General features: G+C 51.7%; 1 protein-coding gene across 1 annotated transcript; it reads left to right on the forward strand.

Moving 5' to 3' along the window:
- The first annotated feature begins 1083 nt into the window (after window positions 1-1083).
- On the forward strand, window positions 1084-5368 carry LOC128970184 (uncharacterized). The gene is made up of 2 exons (XM_054385278.1): window positions 1084-1767; window positions 5360-5368. The coding sequence occupies exons 1-2, from the start codon at window positions 1084-1086 to the stop codon at window positions 5366-5368; spliced, it is 693 nt and encodes a 230-aa protein (XP_054241253.1).
- Window positions 5369-13075: the final 7707 nt, after the last annotated feature.

A 13075-nucleotide genomic window follows, 5' to 3' on the forward strand; every position in this document is an offset into this window, starting at 1 on the left:
TGAGTACTGCATCCTGGATGACTGCTTGAAGAGATCTGAGCATCTCTTTAGTTCCTTTGCTCATGCATTTTGAATTTTCAGTGTTGAAGGGTGATGGCAAACATTGTTCTCCTCAAAGCTACTCCTCTGCAATGTTGTCTGTATAGTGCAGCATCACAAATGCACCCCTTCTGCATTCCTAATGTGGCTTCTGTTTTGCTTACATTCTGTGATCAGAATGACTGAGGCCCTGATCTATGACACAGCCTGGAACCTGCAGGAATTGCTGGAAGTGAGGCATCTGTCTGCTTTGTGGTTCTCAAACTGCTTCCTTCATTTTCTGGTTAGTCTCACAGGGATCAGCTGCTTGTATGGGAGGAGATGACTGTGTGTCCGTCAGGAGCAGTGGCACAGGGAGAAGAATTGGTCTAAAGGTGTAAGAGGGTGGGGTGAAACTTCTGGCAGGTGTCACTTCCACAGGAGACATGAAAGAGAAGTGTCTGAATACCCAGCAAAGCCAGGTCCAGGTGCTGCCTCTTTCAGATTTACCTGGAATCTGTATAGCTCATCAAAGACAAGCTTCTTGACATGAGCACAGGCTGGGACATCATCAATGCCACCTAAAAGCACTGAGGATCTGGGGGCCAGCAGATGGAACACTTTGTTTAAGTGTCTCTAGAGGCTCTCACAGAAGTGTCCCTTGGCCAGAGCTAGCCACAGAGTTTCCTCAGCTAAAGACAGCTCTGCCAGACCTGAGTGCCACAAGTGCTGGTGTTTACCCAGAGGCAGAGCAGGCAAACTGCCACCTCCCCATGCCACACAACAGCTCTGTCTGTGTGAAAGGTTCAGGTCTGTTTCAGACTGGAGCTGGTGAACCTCAGCCCCACAGTTCACCTGCCTTCCCTGGCTTCCTCAGTTTCCCTATGGTGCTGCCAGTGGCAGGTGAATGCCCCTCCATTGCCCTCTGGAAGCTGATGCTGAACCTCTCATTGAGGTGGTAACACCCCTGCTTATGGCCAACACTGATGCAGAGTCTGAGTCCTCAGCACATGGACCAGCAGGGCTAAACTCAGCAATGACTCTCAGCCCTACTTTTGGAGGCCAATGTGCCTTACCTTCCTGCCCCCTGCCTTCCTGCCCCCTGCCTTCCTGCCCCCTGCCTTCTCGCCCCCTGCCTTCCTGCCCCCTGCCTTCTCGCCCCCTGCCTTCTCGCTCCCTGCCTTCTCGCCCCCTGCCTTCTCGCCCCCTGCCTTCCTGCCCCCTGCCTTCCTGACCCCTGCCTTCTCGCCCCCTGCCTTCTCGCCCCCTGCCTTCTCGCTCCCTGCCTTCTCGCCCCCTGCCTTCTCGCCCCCTGCCTTCTCGCCCCCTGCCTTCTCGCCCCCTGCCTTCCTGCCCCCTGCCTTCCTGCCCCCTGCCTTCTCGCTCCCTGCCTTCTCGCCCCCTGCCTTCCTGCCCCCTGCCTTCTCGCCCCCTGCCTTCCTGCCCCCTGCCTTCTCGCTCCCTGCCTTCCTGCCCCCTGCCTTCTCGCCCCCTGCCTTCCTGCCCCCTGCCTTCTCGCTCCCTGCCTTCCTGCCCCCTGCCTTCTCGCCCCCTGCCTTCTCGCCCCCTGCCTTCCTGCCCCCTGCCTTCCTGCCCCCTGCCTTCTCGCCCCCTGCCTTCCTGCCCCCTGCCTTCTCGCCCCCTGCCTTCTCGCTCCCTGCCTTCCTGCCCCCTGCCTTCTCGCTCCCTGCCTTCTCGCCCCCTGCCTTCTCGCCCCCTGCCTTCTCGCCCCCTGCCTTCCTGCCCCCTGCCTTCTCACTCCCTGCCTTCCCGCCCCCTGCCTTCCTGCCCCCTGCCTTCCTGCCCCCTGCCTTCTCTCCCCCTGCCTTCTCGCCCCCTGCCTTCCTGCCCCCTGCCTTCTCGCCCCCTGCCTTCTCACTCCCTGCCTTCTCGCCCCCTGCCTTCTCGCCCCCTGCCTTCTCGCCCCCTGCCTTCTCGCCTCCTGCCTCCTTGCCCCCTGCCTCCTTGCCCCCTGCCTTCTTGCCCCCTGCCTTCTTGCTCCCTGCCTTCTTGCTCCCTGCCTTCCTAGCTGGGAGCAGGGGAAGCACTGCCCTCCAACTCGGCTTCCTCCAGCTGCAGCACCCCTTGCCAGAAGCAAAGCTTCTTCCTTCCACGGTGCTTTACTCCAAGGTCACCACCTCTGCCACTGAGGCCACACCTGTGTGTTAGGCTAGCCACAAGATCCCCCTCAACCTGTGTTTAGAGGCCAGGTGTTTACCAGCATCACAGCTATCAGAAGAGAACATCCTATCCTTCAGAGAGCAGAACCTTCAGAGGCAGCAGGAAAGAGTGGAGGAGAGTTTTGATTTACCAGATGGAAAGCTGCTTTGTGTTCAGCCACGAGGAGTGCCTGCAGAACTCAGCCCTTCCCTATGAGGGTGAGGTAACATTAAAGGACTGAGCACTTTCCTGCACAGAAAAGAGGATACTAAATGTTAGCAATTTTGTTAGATTAGTCATGAGGTTGTTCTAATGAGTCCATAAGAAATTTGGCTCTGATTGCAGGTGCTCTAAGGTTCAGCAGAGGGAAGCTGTGCCTGCTCTGGGCTGACAAAGCCTGCATTAAAAAGCTAAGTGAATCCTGACAAACCATCAAGACACCTTTCATGGGAATAGAATGTAGAAAATGATTAATATTTATGTGTAGTTGCAGCATATTTGCTGAGGAAATGAGAAATATCAATTAATAGTGGTTTGTGGTGGTGTTTTTTTGTTTTCTGTTTTGTTTTTTTTTACAGCAGAAAATTAATTGAAACTATTCAGAGTCCAATTCTGCTCTCCTTGTGCTGTGACTAATCTAAGTGAGATAAATAGGCTACTTGTGGAATACAAAACCACTCAGCATGAGTAACTTTGGTGGAATCAAGCCTTCCATGAGCATTATGAACCAGCTCTGACGTGCAGTGCTCATGTGGTGTTCCTCTGCTGAAAGACAGGCACTCTTACCCACCCCTTTAGGTGCCCAAGATGCCCAGAAAGGTATCTCAAACTGTGCCAAGAAGAAAGCAGCTTGTGAGGAGAGGTGCAGGGTGGCCTCTGCATGCAGCAGAAGTTAACTCTCACTTCTAAACAGTGCCCCTCAGTGAGGCAGTCCTCTGCCAGGCTGCTGTGCTGCTGGAGGCTCAGCACCCTCCGTGTCAGACTGATGGGCAGCTAAAGGCAGGTGACACAAGAGCACAGCTCAGCACTGTCCCCTGGGCTTCTCAGGACACTCCTGTTTTGCACTCATATGCTGTACAGAGCTGATGCTCTCCGTGGTTTTAAAGCATTTACCATAACCACGGCCTGACAGACAGGAGATGTTCATCCCCTGAGGGGAAATGCCAACAAAAAGCACATCTGGATGCAAAGCAAAGCTTTAGGATCCTGTCCTTGTGGCCTGACTCCACCAAGGATGAAGGCAAACTTTATTTTTCTTTTTTGCCTTCAGGAGGACTTTATACTTTTGATCCAGGGATGTGTTAAAGATCAGAGAGCAGAGGTGGCATCCCAGACGGCTTGCTGGCAGATCTCTGGACTTCCCCAGAAGGAAATCCCAATGCCCTTCCCAGCTCCTGCTTTTCCTCTCCTGGGTGCTGTGTAGGTAGCTCAGGCTGTCCATTAGCAGAGAGAAGACATCTGCCCAAGGGGTGCCCAGGCATACATCTGCCCAAAGCACACTGAGGAGCTGCTGCAGGCTCCAGACAACTCCTGGGTTTCTTTCTGCATCTCACCTGAGGTAAGAATCTTGGTTCTAATATTACAAGGAAAATGAAGTCCTTACAGGATGTCTTCTCACTAAGCCATTCAAATTGCCTGGGTCTGGGTCTGTGCACAAAGAGCTCTCCAGTAAAAAGATAGACTCTCTGACAATGCCCTCCTCAGCACCTCTGCCAGTGCTGCTGTGGATCCGTGGAAGATGGCAACACAGAGCAGGATGTCCAATGTCCTGTGTTTGATGTCCCACATGTTTTACCTCCCCAGTGCCAAACCATTCTGCAGTGCAGCTTGGGACACTACAGCCAGGACAGGGCTGCCTGCACTGCTCAGCTGCCAGAATCTGGACCTCAGTCTCACAGTGGTGGCCTTTATGACTTTGCCACCACACGAAAGAAAGGGCCTGAGATGTGGCACCAATTGTCTAAAGTTGCAAAACCCATTTTATAGTTTTCTCCTCCTGCACACATAAGGCCTTAAGTAAAGGTCTGAGGTCCCAGACAAGGTTATGCGACCTCCACAGGTCCTGGTGCAAGAAAAGAGAAAAAGTGATGTCTTGTCATGCAAGACAGGGATTCATGTCAGCTCCCATCTGAAAGGCAGGCACATCACTTCTGCTGTGAGCTAGGAACATCCGTGGAGAGGACCCCCCCCCAGGATGAGTCACCCCACCTACTCTAGACACCTCGCTGGAGAGCTGGTGAGTCACCCAGGAGTGCCTCTCTCCACGCTGATGGCAGAGGAGATGGAGACAGCCACACACAGCAGCCACACACAGCAGCCACACACAGCAGCCACACAGCTCTTGCACAGCTGCTGGGAGGTGAATTCATCAGCAGTTGCTTGTTTGACTCCACCTTGTCTGTGCTGGTGGCAAGGCAGCACTGACCTCTCTGTCCTTCCCTGCTGGGTACGTGGGGTGAAAAAGGTTGTGCTGGTTACTGGAATGAGGTCCAGCCCCAGTTGAACTTAGGCACATTTTGTACTTTTCAGACCTTTCTGTCTCCTGGCTGCATAGAGGGTGTTGCACTTGCAGCCCCTCAGCTCCTGCTGCCATCAGAAGTGGGCTCTGAGCCTTCTGCTTTTGAACAGGGCTGGTTGGCATAGTGATTAATGAGAGCTGAATGTAATGATAGCACTGAGGTTGGAATTGTTCCTTGGGGAACCTCTTTTTCCATTTGACTCTTGCTCACAGTTCAGATCCCTTTCTTTGCTCAGCCTGTGCTGTTCCTCTTCGAGAGCTGCCTGTGGAAGGGTTTGTCAGAGCTGAAGGGATCTGCAGGAGACTCCTGCTCTTGACCAGGGCTTCTTAAAGTGCTGCTATCTGCCAAGCAAAGGAAAAGTGGCCTTGTTTCTGGCCCCATGGTGCTGTCTTCATCCCAGCTCCCATCACACTCAGTGGCTGTGGCAGGGGATGTGGCATGTGAAGCCTGCTCTGTTTGTGTGCAGACTTTTGCTTTTCATTCCCGTGCTGCTTCCGTGGCCCCTGCCTCTTTAGGCATTATGTCTGCATGGCTTTGCAGAGTCCATGGCTTCCTTTAGGACCCTGCAGAGAGAAGCAGGTGATGATTTTCTTCCCTTTAGCAGGCACTGTCTGGCATTTATCTGCATTGCCTTCTGCTTTCTGTTGTCCTTCTGATTTCAGGTTCCTTGAAGTCTCACCACTGTGGTCACAAATGTGCTTATTTTGAGACCTTTTGGACACCTGTGGGTCTTCTTTCTTACCCAATCTTTATCTCCCAGAAACCACCAAAAGACATAAAGTCTGAGCTTCAGGAAACCTGGTTGCATGGATACTAGGAATCATGCTTGTTGTTGTCTGCTGATAATATGAACGCTGCCTTTCTGCTGTGGGAATTCTGATCCCCTAAGTCAAGGCAAACCTCTTCCTCCCACACAGGTTAGAAGGGCTTGTGCACAGCATCACACGTTTTGGACCAACTGGCACCAAACAGAGGTTCACATCCCTGTGTGCTGATGCCATCATCCAAAGCCTCTTAAGGAGGCCTATTTTCTGTTTAAGGAGCTTTAGGGAGAAAAAAGACTGACATGAACAATTTCCTTTAGCACCCACCTCTTGGCTTGGGCACACTCATATGCTGGCTAAAGGCCACCTTTCACCTTCCAAAGCCCTCTCCAGAGTTCTGACAGGTTAGAACATGAGGTCTTGAGCAGAGGAGAATGGAGCCTGGGGAATACCTGCAAAGGGCACTCAGAAGGATATCTCCCTGTCTTTTAAACCCTCTGCTGAGTTTCTTGACTTCTCTGGTGGCTGAAGAATGCTGCTAAAGCCACACAGCAAACATTTTATGAAAGCAGTTAAAATTCTGAGCTGTTTGTCCTCATGTAGTTAATGTAAAAAGCATGTTTGGGTGGTGCATGCTTTGGTTGGTTTGCTAGGCTGGGGGCTTGTACTGAGCTTTCATGCAGGACTCTGATGGCTAACGATTGCAGTTCTGTGCAGGGATTCATTGGCACACTAGGTGCTTGCTGGCAGGAGTTCCTGAGAGCAACATGCTTCTGTTTGGTGGTGTTCTGGCTGGAAACCCTTGGGTTCATTAGAGTGGAAGGAGAGTGGTATGGAGAATGCCATCAGAATCACAGAAATATTCAGGTTGGAAAAGACTCTCAGGGTCACCAAGTCCAACCCAGAACCCTACTCTGCAAGGTTCATCCTTAAACCATATCCCCAAGCACCACATCCAAATCACCTTTAAACACATACAGGGTTGGCAACTTCACCACCTCCCTGGGCAGCACATTCCAATGTCTGACCACTCTTGCTGGGAAAACATTTTTCCTAATGTCCAGTCTAAACCTACCCAGTCACAGCTTGAGGCCATTCCCTCTTGTTCTATCACTAATTACCTGTGAGAAGAGACCAGCAGCAGCCTTTCCACAAGGTCCTTTCAGGTAGCTGTAGACAGCAATGAGGTCTCCCCTCAGCCTCCTCTTTTCCAAACTAACCATCCCCAGCTCCTTCAGTCTCTCTTCATCAGATTTATTCTCCAGACTGGCCTCAGGTCTGTTGGGTTGTCACTTTGAGCTTTAGGGATATTTCCCTTTTTTTCTCCCCTAGAAGTGAAACATTTTCTCTGAAGTGCCAGGGGCTTTTAGATGACTCTTTCCCATGCCAAACCTTACTGTGTCCTACCCCTTATTCCCTATAAACCTTTCCTTGTACATCTCAGCACCTGCATACTGAGTGTACGAGGGGGAGCTACCTGACTCATTTCATTTTCTGCCAAGGTTAGCCACTGCTGGCACATTTTCCAATAGCCTCCTTATTCCTAATATCCTGTTGCTAATCTCCACACAGCTTCCAGTGCCCATGAAATCAGCACTAGAAAAAAAAAAATAACCAGAAATCATCCTAGTATCTGTCACTTGCTATTCTTCTGTTTTACAAGCTTGTCACCCAGTTAGGGAACATAAAATACACTGTGTGACTAGTCCAATACCAGTAACAGACAGCAACTTGTCAAAATGAACATTTGCAGGCAACCCACAGCACAAAAATGTTTTGTGTTTTTTTTTTCCTTCTAAAGTGTTTGAGAACACTTACAAATAACAATCACAGTCAGAGAGCCTGAGAGAAGCATTCAGACCAGCACAGCCTAAGCCTGTGGGGTTTTGACTTTGTAGTATTTTGCCTTCCCAGTGTGATATGCTCATGGTTACAATTCACCATGGACTTCTTCTCCCATCAGTCAAATGACTTCATAGAATCATAGAATCAACCAGGTTGGAAAAGACCTCAGAGATCATCAATCCAACCTGTCACCCAAGACCTCATGATCATTAAACCATGGCTTCAAGTGCCACATCCAATCCTTTTTTGAACACCTCCAGGGATGGTGACTCCACCACCTCCCTGGGCAGCACATTCCAATGGCAGATCACTCTTTCTGTGAAGAACTTTCTCCTCACCTCCAGCCTAAACCTCCCCTGGCGCAGCTTGAGACTGTGTCCTCTTGTTCTGGTGCTGGTTGCCTGGGAGAAGAGACCAACCCCCTCCTGGCTACAACCTCCCTTCAGGTAGTTGTAGACAGCAATGAGGTCACCCCTGAGCCTCCTTTTCTCCAGGCTGAACACCCCCAGCTCCCGCAGCCTCTCCTCACAGGGCTGTGCTCCAGACCTCTCCCCAGCCTCGTTGCCCTTCTCTGGACACGTTCAAGTGTCTCAATATCCTTCTTAAATTGAGGAGCCCAGAACTGGACACAGCCCCAGCCTCTGGAAGAGCAGTGCCTAGATCATGTGTTCTGTTTCCTCTGGTTCTCTTGCTCTGTATGATCTGCAGTGACTTTACATGGGCACATCAGAAACACTTCAACTTCAGCCACTGAGGGCAACCCTACTGAATTTTTTCAGTCTCCAAACCAGAACACTTTGCCAGGAAAGATCCCTGGCCTGTAGCTAGTCTTGACCCATGCCTGGAAAGTTGTGGGTTTTGTCTGTGCCAGGGAGCATTCAAGCAGTTTAACAGCAGTGACCATGGGGTTGCAGTGCCCAGGACATTCCCCAGCATTAGGTCACAGGTTGCTGCCTCAAAAGCCCAGGTTTTTCTCTTACAAATACCCTAGTGAAGAATTCACAGTGGAGCTTCACTGATGGAGAACTGAGGCATAAGGAAAGCCAGGACAGGACAGGAAGAATGTCCTGTCCATTTGGGCAGAGCAAAGATCCAGACTGCTCTAAGATGTCAGTTCTCTGGCTGGGAAAAAAAAAAAAAAAGAAAGAAAAAAAAAAAAAAAAAAAAAAGGTAAAATTCAAACCTCTACCCCTCCCCGTGGTGCATTGGCAAGACCTGCAAGCCTTGAAGACCAAGCTCTGCTGGTGAATGCTGGCTGCTTGAAAAACCTGCCTGCAGATCATTTGTTTAATGTTGTGCATCAAAACCAGGAAAGAAAAAAACTACATCTCCAGAAATCTAACTGAGAGCCAAGGAACACAAATCCCTTCTTGCAGCCCAGCAGTACTAGGGCTCAGCTCAGAGCTGGAAGTGAAGTGTGGGGTGCTGTGGGGGACAGAGAGCAGACCCCAGCAGGTCAGATGGAGCTGCATTTACTTTGCCTTGCTGGAGGCAGGCTGTGCTCACTTGAGTGAAGGTGTAGCACCTATGGCCCTATCCATGCCTCCAGCTGGGAAGCTACAGAGAGACTCAGTGCAAAGCCACGGAATTCCAATATCAGCTGCATCCAAGGCTCTACAGACTACCTGGAGGCATTCAGGGAAGGAGAGTCCCCCAGGCAGGATCTCCAGAAGTGTACCAAGCAGGGGCCCCTCAAAGGTGGCCAGCAGGAAATGTGTGAGACTGATCTAAGGTGTGGATGCTGCCCACCATCAAGATGCTCACAAAGGGAGGGATATACCTGCACTCAGGATCTGCTGCCCTTACCTCCTTCTTCCCCTTGAAATTAGGTACTGAAACCTTTCTTCCAAAACCTGGACAAGAGAAGGTACCATGGTTTCCAGATGGGAAGGGATGACTCTCCAGTCCCTTTCAGAGGAGGGTGGATCCCACATTCCCACAAGGACCCGTTCCCAGCCAGGCTATTGGCTCTTCCAGCAGAGGCAGAGTCAGTGCTCCCAGCCTCCTGCTTTACATGGCAAGATCTGCACCCACCGATCCAGCAGGCATGAGAACAGAGGTGGGCATGGCTGTGTCTGGTGCACAGGCATGTCCCTCCCTGCCTGGAGGCAGATCTGTGGAGCCAGTCTCCCTGCCACCACTGGGAAGATTTCTCACAAGAAGCTGCCTCCCCTTGCCCTGGGCACTGCCACCCTCCCAGCAGATCCCTTTTCCCCAGGAGGCAGAAGTGTGCCTGCCTTTCTGACACCTCTCATCATCTCTCCTCTCTCTCTGTTCAAGCTGCAGTGGATGTCCATGGGGAGGTCTCACAGGCCCCCACACTTGCTGTCCCCAGCTATTAGTCTCTGGGGTGAGCAGTTGTTGGTGACAGCCCCTCAGGTTCAGTCACCTGCCTTGGCAAATGCTAGCAGCTATCTAGGTCAGTGGAGGCTGAAGGCTTGCAGAGATGGGTTTCTGGCTGCAGGCTGGGGCTCCAACAGCAGCACTTTGTAAGCCAGGGCCAGGAGCTGCTTCTTGGAGCATGGCACTGCCAACAGCTCTCTTCCTGGAGATGTGTAAGAGCAGTTTGAGGCTAAGCTCTTAGGCAGGAGGTCTAAGTAGAACCCAGCTTACTTCTCATTCATAGCTGTAGCTAGTTACAGAATTAGAAAAAGGGTTAATTATGGCCTGGATTTACCCTGGCACACAGCAGGTGGAAGCAGTTGCATCAATAGAGATGCCTGGCAGGGAAGGTAGCAAAGCTGCTGCAGCCCTATGGGAGGATGCTGCAGTTGTACACAGTCCCCACTGCTCTGCTTTGCAGGGAGATGGCTGAGGAGGGACAAGGCAGACCAAATCAAAGGCAGTCAGAGGACACCACGCAGGCCCTGGCTTCTGGGTCAGAACAGCCCTCAGCAGCCTGTGACAGCCTCTGATAGCAGAAACTATGAGTGAGGTCCTCAAGGACAAACAGGTGGCAAAAGGAGAGGTTTGAAACTGGCCAAGCTGTAATGTCAGCTCTTCTTGCTGGGGCAGGGAAGTCAAGTGAGAAAACCATGCTGGGGCTATTAGCTTAGGGGAGAGCAGGGCTGCCATTGTCCCCAGGCCCTGGCCCCACCACACTGCTGGTGAGGAGTGCTGAAGCACCTCTGTTCAAGCCCTAGGGCTTCTTTCCTTGCCCAGGCACCCCAGGACCTTCAACATTTTGTAGCAGTTGTGAGTTCCAGCCCTGACTGCTTGGGCTTGGACACTGCTGACCTGAAGCGTTGCACAGCTGCTTGTGAGTGGGTGGTGAGGGGTGCCCAGGATGCTCCTCTTGTGGTGGTGAAATGCTGAACCTAATGCAGGGCCAAACACCATGAGAAATGACAACAGGAAGAGCTCTCATCAATGGTGTTTGAGCTGACAGCTGAGACCACAGGGCTACCTCCTCAGCCTGAGGGCACTGGGTTCAGGCTGTGGAGCAGCACTGGGCAGGCAAGCTGCAGAGGCAGGGCTCTGCTTCAGGAGAGCAGATTTGGGCTAGTTTAGGGAAAGGTAAGAAGAGTTGCCTTGGAAGCTGCCAGAAGGGAAAATATGGAGAAGGTGCCAGGAGGAGCTGTGGGAAGGGAAGCCCTGCCTGAGCGTGCAAGTGTGCATGTGTGTGAGTGTGTGAAGCCATCTCTGATGCACAGGCAGCAGCAGGCTGGTTCCTCCTTGGCTGCCTCTCGTCAGAGAGAAAGTGCCAGATCTCCTCCCAGCAAGGGAGCTGCCAGGCAGAGAGCTGGAAACTTTCCCTTTCTTCAGAGCTCTGAAGAAAGTAAGAGCCTTGTTCAAGTTTTTCACGGCTTCCTTGAAGCTGCAGAGAGCTGAAGTAATGTTTCCCAGAAAGAGTGATGGTTCTTGGGGTGGTGAACAAGGTGGGGACCTTGCCTGGTATTTAAGGCAGGCCACAAGGGGATGGACTGGATCCAGCTGTCAGGAACCTCCAGTGCAGGCACGTTGAACTCCAGCAAGAGAGGTGAGGGAGGATTACCCCTTCTGCAAAGCCTCCTGTACCACAGGGGGAGCATCCTTGAAGAGTGATAATCCAGGGCCTGTATGCTGTAATTTAGCTATGAGAACATCTCCTCCATTCTGAATGTCACCAGGAAAGCAGAGACATCATTTTCTGTGCTTGGGGAGCCTTTGCAGCTCTTGCCCACAGTAAAACAAAATAAGCAACAGTGCACCACATGGACAGGCAAAGAACTCAGGTGCTTTCTCACCACATAAGCTGTCTTCATTCACATGCCACACATCAGAGCATGAGCTCAGCTCTTTGGCTGGTGGCTGCTCAGCACCAGCATTTACCCAGGTGAGCAGAGCTCACGGCTCACTGGTAACCTTTGTCTGCACTTCAGCAAGCCTGGACTGTGTTAGCTGCCCTGTGTTAGCATGCACTGTCCAAAAATCGGACTGGGTTATTTGGATTGTGGTGTCCTACAGGAAAAAAAAACAAAACTTCAAAACGAAGAAGAAGGCTGCAGGAGTCTTCCCAGTGGCTGCTGGTGTGAGTAGCGTTGCCAGGCAGTGCTCACACTGCCATCAGGACACCAGGAAACAAAAGGACTCAAGAGCCAGTTTTAAAATGATGTGTAAAGGCAGAAAAGGTCCTCCTCATCTGTGTGCTCCCTGGAGGAGATGACCTCTGATGTGGCCTTAGCCAAGGGGAAATGGCAATTCAAATTTTATATTTTTTTTTTCTCTTTCCAGAAAGTGTCTCCTTTAAATAATATTTCTGGGATGCCAGGGGCAGGGGGGATGACCCTGTAGCCCAGGATACTTGTTGTTTAATTGTTGTAGAGCCTTGAAGACTAACAGCTAACTGTGACTGCACCTGGGGAGTGAACCCAGTGGAGGAACACATAGCTTGCTCTGGAGGTATCTTGCCTTTAAGATCTTTCCCCACATTTTTTTTAAGGCCAGGCTGGGAGTGGCTCTGAGTAACCTGAGCTAGTGTGAGGTGTCCCTGCCCACGGCAGGGGGGTTGGAACTGGATGATCCTTGAGGTCTCTTCCAACCCAAACAATATATGGTTCTATGATTTTTTTCTTGTGACAAACCGCAGCCCCACTTTGCAAAGAGCTGTGTGGCTCAGTGCAGACTGACACATTGCCTTACCACTTCTGGTCTATTCTGAGCAGTTGCATTTTTCAGCTGGCACCTGGAAAGAACAGCATCTCTTAGGAGGCTGCACAGGGTGGTTAGAAAATACCTGCCTGGATGAGTCACTGGGGAATGGGGAGGCAGAAAGAAGGCTGCAAGCGTTAAGCTGGAAAAGAAGGAAATAAGCAGAGATTTACTGCATCCATCTGCAGTTTAACACGAAAAACATTGATCTTCTAATACAGCACAACCCACTGGGACAGTACAGAGCTAAGGGAGGGAAGAGACATGAGTCGAGCTCTAGCCTGGACGCTCAGGCTGGCTGGGCTGCTGCTGGGGCAGGCATGTCCCATGCAATCCTCCCTCGCTGTACCGCGGGGTAAGGCTGGAAGGACGAGAAGGCACAGACCTCTGCCAGCACTGACTCCTGGGGTCAGCAGCAGCCGAGCTCTCGCTGCAAAACAGAGCGATTTTGTTCCTCACAGCTGACAGCCGGGGTCTGAATCGTGACTGCTGATGCTGCAGCAGCTCGGTTCCTGGCACACCCAGCTCCGGGTGTTGGTGTGGCTGCCGGGCTGTGCTTTGGGGCACCAGCTCCTGCTCCACGCCACCCAGCATCCTGTCCTTCACACCCACAGTCAGACCTAGATGGCAGCACTTAAA

Source organism: Indicator indicator, chromosome 12 (assembly GCF_027791375.1).
Source record: "Indicator indicator isolate 239-I01 chromosome 12, UM_Iind_1.1, whole genome shotgun sequence".
NCBI lineage: Eukaryota > Metazoa > Chordata > Aves > Piciformes > Indicatoridae > Indicator > Indicator indicator.

Coding starts and splice junctions, on each gene's coding strand:
- LOC128970184 (XM_054385278.1), top strand. CDS start 1,084: ATGTGCCTTACCTTCCTGCCCCCTGCCTTCCTGCCCCCTGCCTTCCTG.